Here is a 23,718-nt window from a genome sequence, read left to right as displayed (position 1 = left end):
GGATACCTGCACCAAGAATAGAAAATGGGATTATTTTCCTGCCTTTCTTTTATGTTCATTCTTTTGTTTTTCAGCAAACAGAGGAAGTGGAGCAGCAGGAAGTTCACAGACAGGCGATGCACTGGGGAAAGCACTTGCATCTGTAAGGAAATATTCACTTTGGGATCACTTGCATAGCATAGACTTGAGTCAGAAACAGTTACCAAATATTTCGGAACATGAGTACCATGTGGGATAGATTTCATCACTGCTAGCTAAAATAATTTTTTTTCAATACTGTAGTGATGTTGCATATATATATATATGGGAAGCTTTCTGGAGAATGTAGATAATTTGGGGTGAGTTGTTGATGCCCAACTCTTGCTTTGCAGTCTTCCGTTCACTTGACATGAAAACTCAATGGCAATAATGTTTCTGAGTATTGCTTCTCATCTTTCGTTTGAAAGGCAGGGTGGCTTCTCGTGTATTCACGTGCGTGAAAATCTAGGGCACACTTCCACTACAAACTTAAACCAGTTTTCACCCAGTTCCAGTTATGTATTTTCATCCAAGAAACTCTGGGATTTTAGTTCCTTGTCAGGGTGATGAACATTCCTGCTCTGCATCACATAATTGATTCCCAGGGTTCTTTGGGAGGAAGCCATGACAGTGAATCCCATTTAAGTTTGTAGAGCAGTCATACCCTCGAAGTTGGAGCTGCAATATGTGTGTTTATCTCGCAGCCTGGACGCTCTGTGTCCAGAGTTGTCCTTAACACAAATCCTCTCCACAAGAATGAGTACAGCTGTGACTTTCAAATGTAATTTGAGCAGCGAGCCAGAGAAAGGATTCATTGGGAAGGGATTTGGCTTTCCGTTTTGTGTTTTCCTTTCAAACCTCAGGGGCCTTTAAACGCTGCCCTAACTGTGCTCAAGCTGCTTTTCTGCAAGCAACTCCTGCACAACTGACACACATTTTTCACAACCCACTCACACGGGCAAGGGGGCCGATAGCTTGGGTCCTCCCTGCAGAATTGGCACCACCCGCTGTTGTGCCGATTCTGTGGTCAAGCACTGCGCCATCGGCTTCTCTTCAGCCTCTGTTCACATGTTGGAGTTTGTTTTTAAATGCTCTACTCTCTGCTACCTTAGAGAAGGCAGCTGCACAACCTTGGTAATGTTTAAAGGCCCCCCAAGTCTGTTTCTTTGCAGTGGTTAATATTTAAAAGTCAGTGTTTTAAGGTCTGGGCAGTCATCTCTTAATGCCGCAATACTTTGTGTATGCTGACTTTTAAAAGAGCCACCACTGCAACTTAAATTTTCTGGGCAGAGTGGATTCCACTGAGTTCTCATGAGAATTTGACATTTTCCGTGTCCAGCTAACATGTGTTACAAAAACAGCCGGGGGTTGGGGGTATATCACAATTTCTATATGATAGATTGATACAGTACTACCACCCCCCAAAAAAAGTTATTTAGCAGGTGCCCCGAGGCATTTATTTAACAGGGAAGATGATCAAGGGCTAATTAATTTAATTGCCTATACATAACTCAGAGGAAGAGTTCACATATAGGCAGCTTAAACGGTCGCCAACATGGGTTCCCAGCATGCTGCCCATTACTGGATAATTGTTTGAAATAAGAATCAATTATCTATGCCATCTAACCGTGTCATAAGAAGTTTCACCTGTTCCTGGTATCGAGTGATATCTGGTGGGTCTTACCTGGATAATATAAAATATAAGTCATTCTCAACAGGTATAGCCTGTAGCAAAACCTGCTTAACAGGTGTAGCAACCGGACTATTCTTTAGAGCAGAGCCCTGCTGATGTTGCTGTACTCCAGCTCCCATCATCTCTGAGTATTGGTCGTGCTGCCTGGGACTGAAGGGAGTTGTAGTCCAGCAGTATCTGTAAGTCATCAGCCTGGCTACCCCTGCTTTAGAGCTCTCTGTAATAAACATGTCCCACTTATACCCCTGCTTCCTAAATCTTCACTCTGTTGTAGTTGTTAAAATAAGTTTAGCTTCAAATAGAACAACTCTCTGAAACCTTCATATGTAAAGCACTGTGTAAAATACATTTCAACCATAGTGCAGACTGTAAGGAGCATTAAAACTATTATAAACAATAAGGAAAGATAAAACCCTGTGACAATTAGAGCTTTCCCTTCAGCACAACTGTCTGGTTCTTCAAGATGTTTTTGTCATGTTGCTGTTCACAGCATATTTACGTGTTTTAGGGGCTAAGGTTATAAGGAAAAGAGGTGGTGTGGTTTTGTTTCCCTTCCTTAACTATAGAAGTGCCATAGGTCTGTCTGCATCCATTAACGAATGGGTTTAGAATAATTCTTTATCATCTTTTAAAGATCTACTCTCCAGATCACACCAACAACAGCTTTTCATCAAATCCTTCAACTCCTGTTGGTTCTCCCCCTTCTCTCTCAGGTATAGTGGTTAACATTCTACTTTGCTGAACATTTTGGTTTTGTAAAAAGTAGTAGATCCTTAAATATAGCCCTTCTCTGCAAGGTAGGAGAGCTTATTTGTCCCAGAAACATTCACCGTCTTAATATTAGGGAAGGTCCATAGCTTGGCCATTGTTTTCAAGCTTTGCATGCAGAAGTTCCCAGGTTTAAATATCCAGCTAGAGCTGGCAAACCCTGTCTGAAACCCTGGAAAGCCACTGCCAGCCAGTGTTGACAGTACTAAGCTAGGTGAACCAATAGTCTCACTAAGTGTAAGACAACTTCTATGTTCCTAATAATACACACAATCTGAATTTTGTACTTGTATTGATGGAACAATATATTTGAGACATTTCCCCCCCTGTTGTGCCACAAATCAGTTTTCTAGCAGTCTTCCTCACTAATGGGTGATCCTAACACTTGCTGTTGAATTCCCAAGATAATTTAATTACAAGAAAATTGAAGGGACCCCCCCCCCCAGTTGTCATGTGAGTTGATCCTAGAGGATGAACCCAAGAGTGTGAAATTTGCCAAGGCTACACAAATCAGGTGTGCATCCCATTCCATTCTAAACAGCAAAATTTTATCAACTCCTTGCTCTGCTATTCCCCTACCTCACCAGGCAATCAGAGTACAGTGGTGCCTCGCAAGACGAAATTAACTCGTTCCGCGAGTTTTGTCGTCTTGCAATTTTTTTCATCTTGCGAAGCACGGTGTCGGGAAAATTTTGGAAAAGCTTCAAAAATCACCAAAGTCTTTAAAAACCTCAGAAAAGGCTACCACACCGCGTTCTATGAGTTGCTCCTCGAAGTCAAGTCGCAACTGTATTAACGGTGTTAAGAAAAAGGAAACAAACTTGCAAGACGTTTCCGTCTTGTGAAGCAAGCCCATAGGGAAAATCGTCTTGCGAAGCACCTCAAAAAACGAAAAACCCTTTCGTCTAGCGAGTTTTTCGTCTTGCGAGGCATTCGTCTTGCGGGGCACCACTGTATAGCCTGACTCCAGTTTGCTAGATAATCTCTACTGTGCTCAGCCTTACTTGGCTTCTCTTAAGTAAAGTTAAGATGCTGATCTTAACTGGAAAATATCTCAAGATCTAGGGCCAACTCATACGTTTTCTGAAATCATGTGTTTATCACATGAGAACTATGAGAACTACATGAGATAGGAAACATGTAGTAGGGATTTTTTCTGCACATAGAATCATAGAGGTGTAAAGTTGAAAGGGACTCGGAGGGTCACCTGAAGTCTAGTTAAGGAGCAATGCCCCAACTGTGCTTCCCTGTTTTCAGAAACCCATCCACACACTGAAGAGTTAAGGCGGCAAATCCCTTCATTACAGAGTGAAGTGAATGACTAAATGGAAGATGCTGCAATTATTTGCAGTGCAAAATCTCCTTTTTAATTGTTCACATCTTCCTGTGGCGAGCCCCATCCTTTTACAAGGGAGGTATGAGGGCAGTGGCAAAGCAATGCATGATATTGGATAGCTTCCGCTGCAATCCTAAGTATGTCTACTCAGAAATAAGCCCCTTTGAATTCAGTGGGACTTATCCCTGGGTAAGTGAGGTTAGGTTTGCACTGTGGATGCTGAGTAGTCTGCAGATAACCCAAGTAAGCATATGCAGGATTAACAGAGCCACTTTACTAGCACATCCTGCAACAGATTGACTGTCAAAATCAAGAGAATTAAGCAGTCTAAATAAATATAATGGAGGAGAAAAGAAGAACCTCTTGAACAAATAATTGAGAGTATAGGTTGATAACAGTTGTTTTTATCTTTCTCCCAAATGGCACATTTTGATAAATATTCCAGAGTGAAATAATTATACTAAAGGTCTCGAATGAACCTCTGTAAATTTAGACCATGTCCCTTAATTTAGACTTAGAAATTGCTGATTTTGCTTCCATGTGCATCCTAAAAGTTATTAGTGAATGTGTCAAGTTATGCCATAGATAGTCTACAGGCAAAAAACGTGGATGGCTCTGCTGTTATTCAGAAAGCCAGTTGTGTCATAGAAGGGGAAAGTCACATTGTGAATATCCAGATTATTAATCTCCATAAGCACATTCTGTAAGGAAGAGCTTCCAAAACAACATTTGATCCCTGGGTGTTCAGTGTGACTTCATTAGGAAACGGATACATTACCCTGTTGACCCTTTTGTATTTCACTCTTAAGAGCAATAAAAAAATGAGGGGGGGGGGAGGAGGTTGGCTGGCTGAATAGAATGACACAAGTAAAAAGGCAGCCTCTTTCAATACTTTGGAAAGCCAGTAATCAAATGTGAAAATTGCAGTTCAGATAGGCACAGTGCACCAGAAACTTTCCCCTCATTTGGTGCCTAGAAATGAATGGAGTTTGTGGAACAGAAGAATGGAATTCTTAATTTTTTAAAAAAACGAAGCAGCTTGCCATAGGTTTGATGATTCAGTGATACTGTCTCCCATTTATAGAATTATGGCACAGTCCAGCAGTCCCCTTAGCACTTTTTTAAGAGAGCGATTCTTGCTTCAGTTGGTGACACCTCTCTTCCTGATGCAGCTTTTAGTAGGTACAGTCAGTGAAAGTTTGCATGTTAGCGAGTAATCTGGGGAACCTTTGTAGCATGTATTGTCGGCATTTGCTACAAAGGTACTTTTTCTTCTCCTTAATTAGCATATATTTTGAAAGTTCTCCATAAGTCTGTTTTGTATGTCTTATCTAGGAAAAAGCATTTACATGTCTCCATATTTATTTATTTTTTTAAAAAGAAGCATTTTGTTTGCATAGTTCCGATGGTAACTCCCATTTTACTATTAGCAGGCACAGCTGTTTGGTCTAGGAATGGAGGGCAAGCATCATCATCTCCCAATTATGAAGGTCCCTTACACTCTTTGGTATGTTTTTGACTGGTGACCTCCTTGGTGTTAGTATTTTATCTGCTGTCTACGTCTTCCATTTCTCACCCACTTTTCTAACACAGGTTTTTCCTTTTGCTGGTGATTTGCAGTGTCCTTGGATTTTTCACGGTCCTTCTGACCATTTCCAAACTGGGTGGTGTGAAACTTCACTCATAAACCATTAAATATTTGTAGATACATCCACCCCCACCTTGTGCACTCTTAGCTGATAACTAGTAGCAAAAAAAGAACACATGAAAAATGGGGCACAAATGCAGAATTTGATGCAGAAGGTAGGGATGCCATACATAGTAAGGTAAAGGTAAAGGGACCCCTGACCATTAGGTCCAGTCGTGGCCGACTCTGGGGTTGTGGCGCTTATCTCACTTTATTGGCCGAGGTAGCCGGTGTACAGCTTCCGGGTCATGTGGCCAGCATGACTAAGCTGCTTCTGGCGAACCAGAGCAGTGCATGGAAACGCCGTTTACCTTCCCGCTGGAGCGGTACCTATTTATCTACTTGCACTTTGACGTGCTTTCGAACTGCTAGGTTGGCAGGAGCAGGGACCGAGCAACGGGAGCTCACCCCGTCGTGCGGATTCGAACCGCCGACCTTCTGATTGGCAAATCCTAGGCTTTGTGGTCTAACCCACAGTGCCACCCACGTCCAGAGGTGCAAATTTGAAGAAGGACAGGCTGGCATTTGGTAGAAAAAAAACAGCATTGTGTATTAGTGCTGCACTTGTTTATGACAGTGGAATCACTGAAGATTCTAATTATGGAATGCTAAAGAAATGATAAAGAGAGTTTATTTAAATGGGAGGGTAAGAGAAGTCACTCAGCATATAATTAATAAAACCTTCAACCTTTTTTTTGTGTTGTCAGCTTAGTTGGGGAGGTAAAGGATCATAGCATAAGCATACTTTTGATGTGCCATCAATGATAGCGAATGTATTTGTTTGTTTGTTTGTTTGTTTGTTTGTTTGTTTATTCTTTTTTTGTTTTGTTAAAAAACAACAACACTTAAGATAATTATAATCTCTGAGTGGTTTACATAAAAGCACAAAAGTACAAGAACATTCAATAAAATTTCATGAAAACTAGATTAAAAGCAAAACATGGTTCTGTATCACACCAATTAAAACTAAGCAGTGTAAAACACACAAAAAATTAAGAGTCATGCCTCTAGGAAAATAGTAAAAAAAAGAAAGAAAAGCTGATGGGAAACAAATGATTCCCAGTGGGGGGGGGGCAGACAGAGGACTACTGAGGACTCCAGGAATGGCCACATAATGCAGACTCTTGGAAAACTCAAGTTCAGCATCAGAATTTTAGTCGACTTCAAAAGTATTATGAATTATAGCACCTGGCTATTAAAGATGCGATGCTGCTGTCACGAGGAAATGTCAGATATTATTTATTTCCAGATGATATTGCTGCAAGCATGCATAGTGTCAGTGGCTGCATTGTTCATCTGGTTCTAAGTAAATTCCAGATAACCCACTTTCTGCCACTGGGTGATTTTTGCAACTCATCAGCATGTTATTGAGGTTCCCAGGGTAGGTACTTTTCATGAGGAGATTCAACTTTGGTTGGTGTCCTTCACCTATGCAAGAGTTACCCAACATGGTGCCCTCTGTATCCATCAACCCTAGCCAGCAGGGCCAGTGGTCAGGGATGATGGGAGTTGTAGTCCAACAAAATCTTGAGGGCACCATATTCGGCTACCCATAAGTAATAGAGTGCCTAGCAAGTCTGAAAAAGTTGACTTTGAGGTCATCTAACTAACATGGTAATCTCAGCACAAGAATAATGTTACAATAAGAAATAGTGATGAAGATTGCTCTGGATTTCTTTTTTTACATATAGCTTAGTATTCTGCAAATGGCCTTTTCCCCAGAATAGTCAAAGTTATTCTCTTTTTCCTGGTTAGATGGTAAGAAAAAGGCATTAATATGCCAGAGATCCAAAGAACTCCTCAGCTAGTTCCATGAAAAAAAAGCAATGGACTTCAGTTTTATGAATAATAACAAAACCATACCCCAAATACCCAGAATGCTGCATAGCAAAAGGTTTTTAAACTAATGAAAAACAAAAACAAAACATAGCTTATGGCACGGAGTAAAGAAGGGTAACAATTAAGTGCAAGTAATGTTATATGCAAGATAGCTTGCACTAAATTCTCTACTCCCTGGTATATAATAATGTAAATAAATAGGTTAATGTCAGCCTCGCCATCTTAAGGTTGCAAAGGCCTGATATTGCATGATGCAGGAAACCAAAATATGGCTCATAGGAACAATGAGAATCCGCAGGCTCCCATAGAGAAGTTGGCAAACAATTTGCTCCATCCCAGTAAGTCTCACTATTGCAACACACTAAGCCAAGGTTTGGCTTGGTGTGTTGTCCAAACTGGGGCTAATGGTTATGCTCTCTCTTTTCAGTAGCCGTTAGCTGCAGCCAAAGTTTGTTCTTGGCTATGGGTTGCAGTTAGTGAGGAGAAAGCTCAACCACAAGCCCCAGTTTGGACAGCCCACGAAGGCACACCTTGGCTTCCTTCAGCATGGCAGTAGAAAAGACCAGGGAGCGGTTAAGCCAATGTGAGATCCTTTCTGGGAGCTCTCACATTTGCGTGTCATGAACCAGGCCTGTGTGATCCACTTCAGAAGCGCCCTTGGGAATTCTGGTACAAACTGCAGAATAGGCAAAGCAGCACATTGCTTCACCTCATTTTGCAGTGAAAGTTGGCCCTTGGAAGTAGCCCGGTGAAGCAGACATTCAGCTTCTTAAGAATCAATACCACTGCTCTTTCTGGCTCCAGATAGTGAAATAATGCAGTGGTAATGAGGCTGCTCCTAAGAACAGGTCAGGGTTTGTATATAAGTGTTGGAGAAGGTGAATGGCACAGCCTACCCCAGGGTTTGTTTTGGGGGGGCTGGTACATGTGTGCGTGTTTTAATCTCAGTCTAGCTGTGCAACTGATGTGGTCAACCTGTTTAATGTGCAGTTGTTCTGAAAGTTATTTGGGCCCCTACACCACAGGGAACAAAGCAGTAACTGTGGAAATGGGTGGCAGCCAAATATGTTCCTTCTCACCCTTTTCTCTGGTTGCATGAGAATAATAGGCCCTAACAATGCTTGCTGTATGTAGGTCACAGTGCACAACCTAACTAACTTTAACTTGATATTAACAGAGCCACATGGGAATAAATGAATATAGGATTGCAGCCCGGTGTATTTAAACATTTTAAATTGTCACAGCAATTAGGTATTTCTGAATGATGCAAAATGTTTCAAAACCAGAAGGTAACATATGTACTTCAGATGTTATGTTCATGAGGAATCAATGAACCTGTTTTGCCCATGAAAATGAAAGCAATCTTTTTGTGAATGGAACTTGCATGGTTCCCTAGAGAAACAGTTTTGGTATCATTGTTTTATATAAGACAGTGGGTTGTGTCCAAAGTTGTTGTTATTATTATTTAATGTCTATATCATTATATATATCAGTCCTGCTTAAGAGTGTACCCATTGAAATTAATGTATATAACTAACTTGGGTCAGTTAATTTCACTGTGTCTTCTCTGAGCTGGAGTAACTTTAGAGTCAACCCATAATGTGTCTATAACGTAAATGCAAATTCAGAAGCAGCCCATCTCTCCCCCTTCCCCTGCCAGCATGAAGCAATAGAATTTTATTTTATTTTAAGTGTGGGGTTCCTAATCTCTGTGGGTTTTGTCTCAAGCATTAAATGGCCCTTCACATTTGCTGATGCTTCTCTTGATTTGTTTTTCATAAACAAACAGCAAAGCCGGATTGAAGACCGCTTGGAAAGACTGGATGATGCTATTCATGTTCTCCGGAATCATGCAGTGGGGCCTTCAACTGCCATGCCCGGTAGTCATAGCGACATGCATGGCTTAATAGGGCCCTCTCATAATGGAGCAATGGGAGGTCTTGGGTCAGGATATGGGACAGGCCTTCTTTCAGCCAATAGACACTCGCTAATGGTAAGCTATAAAGATTAAACACTGCTCTTAAAAATAATAATAATAATAACAACAGCAACAGTGAAGTAATTAGGATTTTTTTTACACTGTTCCTTTTTTATCAAGCATTTAACTGAGGCAAAATGTAGCCATTCTGAGCTTATAAACATGATACCTTGCTAATATTGTTGGTGCAATTAATTGGTTTTCAAACATACTCATATTATGCAGATCATTTAGCCCTCTTCTGGATGTGTTTTAAAGACACCTATTGTTTTCATATTGCATATATTTGTGGTTGTAGAATCAACGTTCTCCGAATTGTTTGTTATTATTATTAATATCATTATTATTTATTAACTTCATTAGTCGCTTTTTGCAATGGCAACTCAAAGCAACTTACAATATTTTAAGCAAGGAACATACATACATGCAGACAGGCAGACAGACATAAAAACCAGCATTTTTTTAAAAAAAGAAAAAAGGCAATTTTATTTTTGGAAAAAAACGAGATTGAAACATGCCACCCACAAAGAAAGTCCATAGATAATTTAAAATCAAAGGCCTGGAGAAAAAGGAATGTTTTTGCCTGGCACCTCAAGTTATGTAACAATGGCACCTGGTGAATCTCCCCAGGGAGAGCATTCCACAAGTAGGGAACTACCACTGAAAAAGCCTGTTCTCATGTTGCCACCCTCCAGACCTCATGTGGAGAGGTCACATGAAAAAGGCCTCAGATAATGATTGTAGGGTTCAGGTTGGTTTGCATGGGGAGGGTCCTTGAAGTATTGGGGTCCTGAGCCAGATAACACTTCAGTCAAAACCAGCACTTTGAATTTTTCTGGGGCAAAACCAGCACTTTTGCCCCAGTGAGGAGCCTGGCTGTTGAATTCTGCACCAGCTGCAGTTTCCGAACTGTCTTCAAAGGCAGCTCAATGTATAACACATTGTAGTAATCTAATCCTAACAGTTATCAAAGCATAGGCACCAGAAGTTAGGCTATCCCTGTCAACATAGGGATGGTAGCCTGGCCACCAGCTGAAGCTGACAGAGGGCATTTTGCTCCACCAAGGCCACTTGAGTCTCAGGTGAAAGGGATGGATCCAGCTGTATCCGCAGGTTGAATGGAGTGTAACCCAATTGAGAGCAGTTGCCCTACCATTCATCAGGTCTAAGGAACCACCCACTAACAGTGCCTCACTTATGTGGATTGAGCTTCAGTTTATTGGCTCTCACCCAGTCCATTACCATTGTTCATGCTTTTAAAATCTGGTTGGAAGCTATCCTGTTGCTTCAGTCCTAATTATCTATATCTATCTATCTATCTATCTATCTATGTATCTATCTCTAGCTAGCTATCTAGCTATCTCAAGGATACCTTTGGCCAAAACATTTGACTTTTTTCTTTGGACGGTGTGAATGCAAGATTCAGGGGGAAAGTACAAAGGAAAAGCACAGTGGGTGGTATCTAAGTTCTTCTCAAAGTTGACCTACTGAAATTAATGGACCTATATTCATAAGGTCTATTAATTTCACTGCATCTACCCTACTACTGCATATAACCCTGTACTTCCCATAGGGGTAGTCATGTTAGTCCCTGTTGGTTAACTATGTTAGCTACTTAGCAAATGGGCTTTAGCTCAGTGGCAGAGCGTCTGCTTTGCCTGCAGAAGGTCCCAGGATAAATCTCCCAATGGCAGTATCTCCAGATAGGGTGGGAGGGAGGCCCCTGCCTGGAAACTCTGGAGATCCACTTTCAGTGAGTGTAAGTAGTACTGAGCTAGATGGACTAACGCTTGCACATAGTCTGCAGAAGCACAACCAAGAAAGCATCTTTTGGCATCTCAAACGTTCATCATGGCATATGTTTTTGTGGGCTGCAGTTCACCTCATTGGACACAAAGTTGATGTTATACAAGCAGAAGCCAGCAGACATTCATGGGTAGCTGATGGGGTTTTCTACCCTCTCACGGTACCCATGCCTGCAGTCCATGCTTGTGCTGGTTACTGAGAGGCTAGTGAAAGTTGAATCTGCATGTGCTATAAGCAGGCATGCGCTATTCAGATTCCAATGTAGCTAATGCCACTGTGCTTTGCTTTAAAAACAAACAAACAAACAAACAAACAAACACATTGTTCCCTATTTTTTGGAGCAACTGTCTCCTTTTGACTGTACCTTTGGGAGGGGGGATATCTCAGCTGCACATCTACATCTCTAGTCAGTGGGTTTAATACTTGGAGTCCTTTGCACCTGAAACACAAGACAGTCTATTTTCTATGAGCTGGTCCTGCATGCCTGGGATAAGTGTATTTAAATCCACCAAGGGACTGATTGCATGGTCAGCAGCCTCTTCCTACATGTTATCCTTAGTCACACAGGAACTGCTCACAGAAAAATAAGGTCCAGGGGCTGCAGCAACTTTTAAAGGGCCCCATGCAATCTGTAGAGAGCAGAATGTGCATTTCCTATGTGCAAGAATCCCAAATTCTCTCTCCTCACCCCACCCACAATTCACCCAGCCCCTGGATGAAAAAATAACTTACTTGGATTTGAAATAATTTGGGGAGGGGGCATTTCCACTCTTTTTTTATTATTCTTAACCATTGATTTATTTAATTTACACAAACAATTCCCGGCTACCATACACCTAGATAGATAAATAGATAAGATAGATATCCCATTTTTGATTGATTGAATTTATATACCGCCCTATACCCAGGGGTTTCAGGGTGGCTCAACACACGTGTTGAAAGAACAGAGGAGAAAAGGGAAATTTAAAAAGAGGGAGGGAAGGAAATCTAAATTTCTAGCTAATTACAGATTTATGCACATATTTCCTGCACCATGCCTTTATAAAAAGCACCAGTTTCATATAAAAAGTAAAGGGAGCCATGTTGGTTCTTAAGAAAAGACTCCAAAATCCACAGGTTCCCCGCTATGGGAGCCAACCAAAAGTGTCAGAAATTCAAAGTGAGCTTTCAATTTCTCCAGAATTCTGAATTAGACAAGTTGTTACACACACAGTTGGGGTCAAGGGGTTCTTGTTCAGCCTGCAGCCTCCTATCTTTGAATGGAGTCTACAAGCTGACCTCCTGGCAACTACAGCAGCATATTTTTTGTACATTTCTTCATTTTTGGTTTTCCTCACCCACCTCACACCTCTCTTTTTAGAACATCTTTCCTAGTAAAGAGTTTTGAAGAACTTGAAAGCATCCCACATTTTTCTGTCTTATTTTGTGTAGTTCTCGTAAAGTTATTGCACAACTGCAGTTTTTGGAGTTTCCTCATGTTCACATCAGTCTACATAGAAATCAAGGAATTATTGCCATATTGCTGTGTATTTTCCCCCTTTCTGTAGTTTGATGTAATAGACTTTCCCCCCCATGTGCCATCAAAGCCAACATATTGAAGGCAATTAAGAGATGTGATTTCAGACCAAACCTACGTTAGGCATATGCTTCAGTACTGAATTTGAATTGGAGGACAGGACATTTATTGTTAGTTGGTGTACTTAATCTTTTCATACAGTATTTTTTACATCGAAGTACTGAATCTTGTTTGTACTTAACTACACACTTTGCTGCAAATATCCTACATGTTAATTGCATCTCAGAACAGAATAGATAGTGGAATAGCTGTCACTCTGCTTTTCAGGCAGAAGCAGGGAGTGGTGACGGTGAAACTATTTGTCCCTCTCTCTTAATGCCTTCTTACAGTGGGGAAAAGTCATAGCTCAATAGTAGAGCACGTGATTTACATGCAAAAGGTCCCAGGTTCAATTCTTTGGCATTTCCAGGTTAAATTGGGAAAGATTCCCTGGGGAACTGCTGATGGGCAGTGAGGATACCATTCATCTACAGCTGTCACATTATGGCCTGTTATTAGGTTGCAGCCTAGCCTAAGGTGTAGAGCAACAGCAGTACTGCCACCATACAAGTATATGCTAAAATTATGAAGTTGGTCGCTATGTATGTATGTAGAGCCCAGATCTGAAAAGGTTGAAGACTATTGGTGTAGATAATACTGAGGTTGGTAGAACAGTGATCAGTCTCCAAGACCACTTCTTCTGTAACAAGCAGTCCTTCAGCTAATCTTAAAGCATGATAATGAAGCAGCTTCAGATTTAGCTTCTGTGTCAGCTTCTGCTAGGACACAAAACTTTCTACCAGTTCCTTATCCATCAACCTTGTTCAAGTAGTGAGGAGAAATACTCTTTTAAGGTAAGGAAAGTTCCTTAGTCCATCAATTCTGATAAGAACTCTGCTATTGTCAGACCAAAGCCTTGTCTAGTCCAGCATTCTCTTTCTAGAGTGGAACTCAGGGGGAAGACCTGAGCACAACAGTACTCATCACACTTGTGTTTCTCAGCAACTGGCATCCAGAGGCATACTGCCTTATCCTCCATGAAATTTTCCAATCCCCTTTTAAAGTTTACAGCCAATATGCACTGTGTGAATAAGAACTTCCTTTTCTCTGTCCTGATCTTCATTGTGTTACCCCAGTTATAGTGTTATGAGTGAGGTAGAAAACCTCTTCCCTAGCTAATTTTTTCATATCATGCTTAAATTTTACATCGGTCATGTTTTGCCTTACTGGTCTTGCCCACCCCAAACTAAAAAACCCAAATGTTGTAACCTTTCCACATAAGGAAGTTGCCTAAGCCCCTTTATCATTTTGGTTGCCCTCTTTTGCACACTTGAAGAGTAGTTTGAATTCAATGGGGCTTACTCCCAGGTGAGTGGTTATAGGAGTACTGTCTAAATCTGGTTCCTCCACACCCTTCAGTTCAGGAATCCTTCTCCTCTTACAGTCCCATGTCTGCATTGACTTTCATTGTGAATTTTTTTTAAAGTTACTATTTTCTGTGTTATCTTTGTATTCTATTATTCAAGATAATCAGTGGTTGAATGTATAGAAGCTCAGCTCAGGCAATCATAATTACTACTTTGCTGTTGACAGTCAGCAAATATAAAACCGTTTTATAAGCTGAGACTAAACTGGTGGTGCCTACTTTCACAAATATCATTGAGCGGGATTCAACGAATGAATTCCATCAGCAGAACTTCATGCAGGAACTTCAGCTTCTTTAATGGGACTCCCCGACCCCATGCTCCCCGAAATTAGATTGAGGAGGGGTCAGGAGAAACCCTAGAACAGCATGGGAACAGGAGAGGAGGGGTCATTCTGTCTGGCAAGATGAAATGCTTTTGCTGATGAAGCATTCAGAGGAGCACAATGTTGAATTCCATTCATTTTGGTGTTTGTCAAGTCAAGTTCTGGTTTATTGTTCATCCAATTGACCATTGCAATGCACAGTAAAGAGTTTGCCGACTGTCAGAGACAGTCAAACAATCTGCAGCATAACTGGAATAAAACCAAGTATAATTAAAATCAGGTATAAAATTGCACTACAGTTACTGACATGAACTAAAGCAGCAATCTCACATCTGTCAAAACCATCCAAATGACTGAATGGTCACTTTTACACTGAATAAGATAAATTTGTTGCAAGTAGCTGCTGCTGAGAATGTTGTGGAAAATGTAGTTACAGCAGGAAATCTGCCTTTTAGTACAAAAGCCGAAAGGTAGTTGTGCTCGCTTTGGCAGCACATATACTAAAAGCTGAAAGGTAGTTGATAGAGTTCCCCATGTCGAAACCCAAGGAACATCCTGTGAGGTTTTTGGGTCTGGTTGAAAGATGTACAAGAAAGCAAATACTGCGGTAGAGTCTACCGTCTGGTTCATCCCATAAATACATGTTGTTTTGTGAATTTCATATAGGCAAAGAGGAACTTGAGATCCATGGCAAAATCAACACAATGATTCATTATTAATGTGCTGCTTAATCACCATTTGACAATAAAAGCAAACAAATGTCTTAAGAAAGCACACCTGCTTTTTCATTGCAGAAACTAGGTACTCACCCCTGAAAAATGTACTGCTCACAGTTCATTCCCATTGAGGGGAGACTTAATTTGATAGAAAACAAAAATATCAGTTAATTAGGTCCATTAGGCAAACTACTTCAATATTATGTATTTATGAATTGTGACCTGAGTTCTACCTGAGGCCATATCTAATAGGAGCCAGAAAAATCTATGATTCCATTCTTCCATCATAGCTCTCCAAGCTTCGTGTTTTGGATCCAAATGTGTCAATTTCCTTTAAACAATTTATTTTAATCTGGCTTTCATGGTAGAAACTGCACTGCTGATAGTTTCCAGACAAGGAGCATCTGATTCAGTAAGCTCTGAAGACTATGGTTATCTTGTCATGGTTAAATTTCTGTTCCTCTATGATGAATAATAAGACACATGCAAACATCATTGTAAAGCTCTACAGCTCTGAAATAACTAACATAAAATGTCCAATGGAATGGTTTGCAATCTCTTGTGCACTTACTCCTGTACTCAGTCCCAGAGAATTTGCATGTGTTTCACTTGACATGTCTGCTGAGAGTTCTAAACGAGTGTTGCCAAAATGGGAAGCCAGCCCAGAAGATCCTACAATAGGGACCAGTTTGATCTGTCACTCTGGCCAGAAGTCCATGTCCAGATTATATGCACCAAAAAGAAAGGCGGGGGAAGCATGTATTGGGTTGTGAAGTAGCATCTTAGCAGTTTAGGGGCAGCACTGAAAAATGTCAGGACTAACTCTCTGCAAGGAATTACAGTGTATTAACAGTACAGCAGTGGGCTACATTCAGAACTCATTATTCCAGTTCTCCCTTTAAAAACATGTGATTTGGACCAGCTGCTCTTGGCTAAATACTTACTCTTTGCCCAGGTTTAATGCTTACAGATCAGTGTTGCTGTATGTAGCCAGCCTCCTAATTCAAATCAAGATGAAAGGCAATGGATTTATGGCAGTTATTACCACTGAGTTTTGTTTGTCATTAAAAATGCGGAGAGAAGGACCATTTAAACAAAGGAACTCTGCAGACATTGCCTCTTAAAAGTAAAGTTAAAAGCAATGGTGTTTTGAGCACTGTATTATTAAAGGCTAGAAGTAGACCATAGGAATTTATAGATAACTACATAAATGCTTGCTTGAAATAGTCTACCCACTAGACCAGGAAGCTGGAAAGATGCTTTTTCAGCATCCTCATTCCTGACTTTCCCCAATAAAAAATATCATGAACCAGGCACGATTTTGTTTCTGCATCGTAGTTGCTGCGAAGTCACAAAAAAAGAAAATTCTGGTTTGTAATTTAGATTGCCCTCTGGTGATGTATTACGTTCCCCTGGGATACATAGGATCTTAAGATTTGGGTTTGTACGAAGTGATTCCATGCACAAACACATACCACATCGTGTTTAAACAATACTGCTTTTAATGAAGAAATCTGGCTCTATTAAAAGCCAGATCTGTGACTTGCAACTATTCCTGTATATCTGCTCTCAATCAAGAGAGAGAGGAGAGGTTCCATCTCTCTCTCTCTCCTCCCCCCCCCCCCCCCACTTCTTGGGTAGCTTTTCTTTCTCTCTCTCCTTTTTTGCTTTGCATATGTTAAACTGATGCAACATGCACCCAGGGCATCACTTCAGAGAGAGTTGTTCCATAAATATGTACTTCTCTCTTATATGCCAGATGTAGCTAAGGAAAGACTTGGGGGCGGGGGGAGGGCGGCCAGAAATGTCAGCTCGGCATATAGTTCTTGATGGAAATATCTGACCCTTGAATTTGGCTTCCTGCAATGAAAGAGCAGGTATTTGTCCTCTGGTTTGTTTGCTTTCTTTATCAAATGGTGATTATGCAGCATGTAAAGTATGAAACTCGTGTGTTGATTTTGCCGTTGATCTCAAGTTCCTGTTTGCTTATGCGAAATTTATAAAATAATAAATGAACCTCAGGCACAAAGTACAGTTAACACAGTAACACCAGTGACGGGCAGGCAATTTCTTTTGGAAACATGACCAAAAAACAGAAAAACCTCTGCAAAAGACAAGCTAGTGAAGACTTTGCAAATGCCACTCTTTGTTTCCTCTTGCAGGAGGGGGCAGAGAACCCCAGTTTCTGGTAGTTCGTAGACAGCATTATTCACTGTCTGAAACTGTTGCTTCTGAGAAAGCATCAGGGCTGCTATTTTCTTTCTGGAAAACTGGTCTAAATTTTGAAGTAAAAACACCAAGAACAAAGGAAATAGTTTTTGAGTAGAGTCAGTCTTAAGTTAGCCTTTGACCATTTGATACATTCCACACTGAAAAGGAAGTTGAGGGGGGGGGGGGAGAGAAATAAAAAAAAAAAATCAAGGAGGACACTGGTAATGTTTTCCACATTTGAATTTTAATACATGAAACAGGCTATAAAACTTTGGCCAGCTGCAGTAAATAAAGTAGCAGTGGGAGGTATGGACCGGAAACTTGTTCAGAATGTGCTGCTGGGAGCTGCTCTGCCCACTGTACACCTTCCTTTGTCAGCTTTGTACCTTTTGGGGGGTGGGGGATGTGGGGAAGGGGGTACATTTAAAGTAATCTGAGACGTGGTCCAGAACGCAAGTTAGTTTCCAGAAGTCTTTTCTTATCAAATAACCAGCACACTTTCCTATATGAATTCTGCTGCTCGTGGGAAGAAAAACCACAACAGCTTATAATACTAATAAAATGGAGGGCATGTGTGCATTGCTGCTTCTCTCCTGCCGCTGCTGATTCATCTTTGGAACTCACCTTTTCCATGAAGCTTTTGCCTTAGCCTCTTAAATCCTCCCCTTCAGCCATAGTAATCAAGGTTACCATTTGCAATCTTTGCATTTCCTTACATTCGTCCTTTGCTCTTCCATTTCTCTCTTGCCTGTGTTTGTCGCTCCCACAGTCCAAATTTAGATTTCTGAGCTCCCTGAATTAGAGACCTGCCTTCCTCCTTTTCTGTTTATGAATTTCTAAAAGCCGTCCTATGTACATTGATGGCAGTGCATTCATAGAATTGTAGGGGACCACGAAAGGTCATCTGGTCCAAGACCCTGCAATGCGGGAACCATAGGTAAAGAACTCCTGGCAGATGGCCAACCAGCATCTATTTAAAAATCTCAAGTGAAAACTTCCATTCATCAGAATAAATGATAGCTTGTACTACAGTCATCAGCTAGACATGTATAGATATTCCTTTAACCTTGGTAGTGGAGTCAGGCGTGGGATTCCAAAGAGATCATTAGATGGTGGATTTTTACTGCTTCAACAAACTTTAACTAACTTAAGGCCATTCAGAAAGACTGCAGGAGTTACAGGCCAAAGATTCATATAAGTTGGTCTGTTTTCCCTCCTGAAAGAAAGCAGCCGACTAGTATCCAAAAGCACAACTCTTTTAGGTTCTTAATTCTGGCCTATAGCAGCTGGGCTTCCAGGACAGGATTCTGTCTTCTCCACTGTGCAACATAAAATGGGATAGCCAGATTTTCTCATCTCCACTTCTGTGCAGGAGCAACAAACCATCATCCCTGGCTCAGATTATGTCTGAACTGGGCATTGTGTCCCCCCGCCCCACTCCATACAAACCACCACTTCTGGCCGTGGTGCTCTTTGGTCGTAATGCAAAGCCAGAGATGATGCTCTGTTTCTCCAGGGTGCAAGCAGAGAGGAGCATAGCTCACGAGATCAGTGTGTATACAGTGAACCATTAACTAGGGCTTACTGTGTTGTGCAAAGGAGGCCAATATGAAAACCTTCTGCCTATGACCCTGGAGACCACTGCCAACCAACATAGACAGTACTGGACTAGATAAATGATTTGAACCAGGTATGTCTGGAGACCACTGCCAACCACAGTAGACAGTACTGGACTAGATAAACATGATTTGAACCATATATGTCAAGATTCTTAAAATGCTATCTTGCCCTCTGCTGGGCAAGTTCTCTCTCCAGTGGGAATCAGAACAGTTCCCTGTCATCAGATACAAGAGGTGAGGACTTTTGAAAGAGACTATCACAGGAATTGAGATAAGGTGTTCTGAGAGACTTCAGTCATTGAAATAATTTAGGTGCACCCAGCTTGTCCAGGCCGTTGCTTTGTAGTCCATGTAACATAAAAACTGACCTACATGCAACATGGATGTTTGTCTGTGATTGCACAGGATACTCTGTGAAAATACGGCTTCAAATACACCCAAATATAAAATTGGCTGGCCCAGAAAAATACACCATATTTTTTTGGGGGGGGGGGGGGATCCACTAAAAAAAGAGAATATTGTGGTTAGCAAGCTGATAACGCCTTTTTTGACATGATCGGCAGCCATTGTTCTGACTTCGGACAGCTCCTGCCGCTGTACGAATATTGGACGATTTTGTTTAGAGATGTTTAAAGAGAGTTTGGCAAAGTGGCATTTGTATGATAACACTAGCAGTAGAATTGTGAGGTATATGTTTTTCATGCCCGTGCAACAAATGTTGAGTTGCAGAAGCAGAGAGCTGGTTTGCACTTAACACTGGGCCAAACCATGGCATCATGCTTTAACACACAAATCTGAGGGCTTCCCAGGGATGAGATTGCAGCCACCACACTCCTTCCCCAGTCCTCCTGCTGTGAACTAAGTCACATAACACTAAACGAGTCTCGGGATTAGCACAAATGGATCACAGCTGCTTTGTTTCTCCTGTGAGCCTGATCCTTCCACGGTTTGGCTTAGCATGTTGTCCGAACTCAGATTCTTTGTTGGCCTCCTCTGGACAAACCACAAGCTGTAAGCCCTAGAACTAGTCCTGGCAACTACTCATGGCTTGGAGCGTGACAAACCACAAGCCCAGGTTCAGACAACACACTAAGCCAAACCATGGCTTTCCTGATGGTAGCACAGCAGCAGCAGGACCAGAGGAGGAACCTGTACATTTGCAGTAAGCCATAGTTTTATGTGCAAAACAGCTTATTATGTCGATTGAAAATTCTGTGAGTGGAGTTCCAAGATTGCGCTTGCATCTTCTCCCTGCATCCTTAAAAATCTGTGCTGGTGGGTTGTGGAACTTTCGTAAACAGCATAGGAGGCGCTGCAAGGGAGAAGGGAAAACCAGCAAAAAAGGGGGGGGAAATCCCTTACCACTAGCTTTCCATTCCACTGCATTCAAGCCCCTTCCACAAACAAAAGGGTGCATTTCATTCATGAAAAGGCACGTTTGGATCCAGCCTGCTATGTTTGGGGGATACTGCTGTCAATTTGCCTGTTTGCTTCACATGATCGCACACAGGAAGACCACATGCTTGTCCGTGTGTTTTTAAACATCCAAATTAGATTAACTCATGGAATTTTCCGCCCTTAGGAAATAAAGTAGCAGTTGTTTTATGGCGTTTGTATCAGAAGAGGGGAACAACTTAAAATCATCTTAAAGGCTGTGCCTTGTTTACTAAGTAAAAGGAATACATTGCTTAACTCTTGTCACATTTAGCATTATCACAATAATGCAAAAAGGTATTGTGACATTGCTTTTTTTTAATTGAAAAAAAGGTTTTCTTTCACAAACAATAAAACATCTTGTTGAATCATTTAACAAGGGGCTGCAGCCAATCATTTTATATAATGTTTGAGGCCTATCTAATTTTGTAAGCATTACAAATTCTGTATAATTATATCACACACTTAAAATCATTTTTGCACTATAGTGTTGATGTTTAGTATAACAGTGATAGCAGGGGATCCAGACGTTATATAAAATGACACTTAAAAAAACCCAAAAACCTAATACAATGGCTTCATTCATTTGAAACTAACTAATTAGGTGTATTGTTAAAACAGTAGTATTTGGTTTCCACGTTTTAATTTAGCATTAGCCTGTGTTCCCTGCTTTTCCACACATGGATGGCTCCATTGTGCAGCTGGGTGTGTGAAAGTTATTGGAGAATAGGAAGTCTCTGGGTAACATTTCTCCAGCGCTGCCCTGATTTCTATTTCCCCTGTAGCGTAGATGAGAAACAGCTGTCTTTTGTTTAAAAAGCTGTTTTGTAAAACGTCTGAATCTTGAGGTGTAGAGTTGAGGTCACCATTCAACAGGTGCTTAGAAGCAAGTGGGGAAGAAAGAGGGAGAGACTGGGCTAGCTGCATGTGTCTCTTGAAAGATATTCTTCTCTTCCTTAAGAATAAGGCATCCAGCCTACCCCATTTCACTGTTTATTTTGACTCTGTGGGTTGCGCTGGCAGGGCCATTACGTACAGCTAAACGCTAATATTCCTAATCCCGTAGCTTTTGGATCTTGAACGTCTCCAAATTCAGCCAGTATGTAAAATGAATAATCATCTCCGTAGGAAGGAAATCATTGCTGACTATTTCATTGGCAGCGGAGTTCGCTGCTCCCCATGCTTTGCTCGATTCACATTTTAAAGCACCGCGGTCTCCTTTCCACCTTGTGGGTTAAACAAAGAATGCCAAATCAGCCAATTTAGGTGCTTAGAGAGAGGAGTAAGTGTGTGACTGTGGCGGGAGAAAGAGGCAGCATAAGATAGCCTCCCAAAGGGCAAGAAATGTCCTCAGATGTATTAAAACGCTGCAAAAGTGCATGTGTTAGCTGTCTATAGGCACAAAGGAACTGCATCCCCTCCTGTGGATTATTAACATCTGTTTGTCCAGTAGGGGATGGAGCTTAGCATTGTTGTTTTTGCATCTCTAGAAGAAAATTAGTTTGAGAAGTTGGCTCTTCCCATTGAGTGGACATGTGAAGCCAAATAAAACTTCCTTTTGTGTGGAGCTCATGGGCCCGAGTTGAGCAATGTCGCAATTCTTTCAATAATAATGATAATAATACTAGATTATCCAACCCCGCCACCCCTGTTTTTTAAAAAAGAACAGAACAGGAAGAGCATAGGAAAATGTGTGGAGTGCTGCCATATTGTCTTCTCTTACAGTATGCAGAAACATGAAAATAACTCCCCCTCCCCTTGTTTATAGCTGGTTGCTCCCTCTACTTAAGACGTGGCACTGTACCTCTCTCTCTTTCGCTCTCGCTCTCTCTTGAAAGCCAAACTTCTGCTTTGCCACTTTTGGTTACGTTTAAATGGATTTTGCACATGACGACCACTTGCAGAATGCCTTTTTCATAAGCTGTTTGGAAAGCTGCTTATTACTCTGTGGTACTTTTCTGTATTAAAAAGAAAACTGTTAAACTTTGCTATTTTTTCTTGATTTAATGCTGCTCATACTGATTCTCTCCCTCTCCCCCCCCCCCCCGGGGTTACTATGAAATCCTTTCTTTTGCTTTTGATCTTATTTATAGCTAAGCCACCAGTCATATGGAAACTATTATTGTATAGCATGGAGATGAAAGACTTTGAGCACAGTTAAATAAGAGTGAATAATTCGGACCAATAACATGCACACACAGTGTGAGAACCCGATTCTGTTGGAAGTGTCCTTCGTCATTCCCTTTTTCCTTAGCCATGGAAGTTTATAAGAGCTGTGCACAAACCTGCTTTCCATCCAGCTTATACGTTTTGACAGTGTTGGGCTCATGTTAACACACATCACCTTGTGGACTGCTTGCCATCATCTTTCCTTGCCTTTTTCGTTAACACTTCTAATTGGATTCTTTTTTTAAATGGTCATCATTTAAAACGTATTAAATAGGGTGTGCATAAGGACCTGCCATTGTTTTATTTGGTTGGCTGTATTCTTCCAAATGTGCATTAGTCAGTAACGGCTTTGGCAACACAGCTTTACTTGCTTGACAAGCTCTATCTTCATTGATTGCAGGTGCCCAGTTTTTCTTACGAAAAGGAGGCTGACCAGGATTGGTTTTCCAAAGTGTCTCACTTCAGTTATAGCATACAGTATAGAGGACGCTCCTTTATACTGTCAGACCACTGATCTATCTGGCTCAGTAATGCGTCCCCTGATTGGTAGTGGCTGCCCAATAGTTCAGGCAAAAAATCTTTTCCAGTCCTGCGACAATCAATCTTTTAACTGTTTCACACATTTTCACTATTAACCCTAGACCAAAACATATTTTAAAACATAGTGAAGTAATGCATTTTCTGAGGACCAACTGGCAGTGCAGTTTTTCAATTTTTAAGCAAGTTGCTTGGGTGGGGAGAGGGGACTAGATCAGCCCAGTTTCCCATCTAGTTTTGCATCCTGTTCTCACAGTAGCCATTCAGATCCCTATAGGGAGCTAAACTGCACTCAGTTCACTTGTGATTCCTAGCAAATGTCATTCAGAGGCGCACTGCCTCTGACAGTGGAGGTGGAACATAGCCATCATAGCTAGTGGCCGCTGACAGCCCTTTATTTCATATATAATTATGATGCCCACCTTGAACACACCAAGGCTATGCTATACATCAAAACAATATTGGCAATCTGTTCACATGATTATGAATGTACGAGACCCACTCTGAATTCTAGATTACTAAAAGTGTTACAGAATTTTGATTCAGGTCAAGGTGTTGTGTGGCATTCAGTAGTGGGAGATTTGGTTCTCCGTTGATCTGATG

General features: G+C 41.2%; 1 protein-coding gene across 16 annotated transcripts in view; it reads left to right on the top strand.

The window, feature by feature from the left end:
- Positions 1 to 23,718, top strand: part of TCF4 (transcription factor 4) — a 339,468-nt gene that overhangs the window by 292,316 nt on the left and 23,434 nt on the right. For 13 of the 16 annotated variants that reach the window (XR_013977605.1, XM_080973481.1, XM_080973470.1 and 10 more), the window contains 4 exons: positions 75 to 142; positions 2,346 to 2,424; positions 5,246 to 5,322; positions 9,131 to 9,334. Coding sequence is in view for 15 of the 16 variants with exons in the window: in XM_080973481.1 (XP_080829607.1) it covers positions 75 to 142; positions 2,346 to 2,424; positions 5,246 to 5,322; positions 9,131 to 9,334 (428 nt within the window). In the remaining variant the exon portion in view is untranslated. The remainder of the gene's footprint in view (positions 1 to 74; positions 143 to 2,345; positions 2,425 to 5,245; positions 5,323 to 9,130; positions 9,335 to 23,718) is intronic. The other 3 variants (XM_080973477.1, XM_080973479.1, XM_080973476.1) reach the window with 1 other exon arrangement.

This window comes from Podarcis pityusensis, assembly GCF_964106645.2.
Source record: "Podarcis pityusensis genome assembly, chromosome: 11".
NCBI lineage: Eukaryota > Metazoa > Chordata > Lepidosauria > Squamata > Lacertidae > Podarcis > Podarcis pityusensis.
Note: the sequence above shows the minus strand (reverse complement) of the source record. Positions and strands in the feature narration are given on the sequence as shown.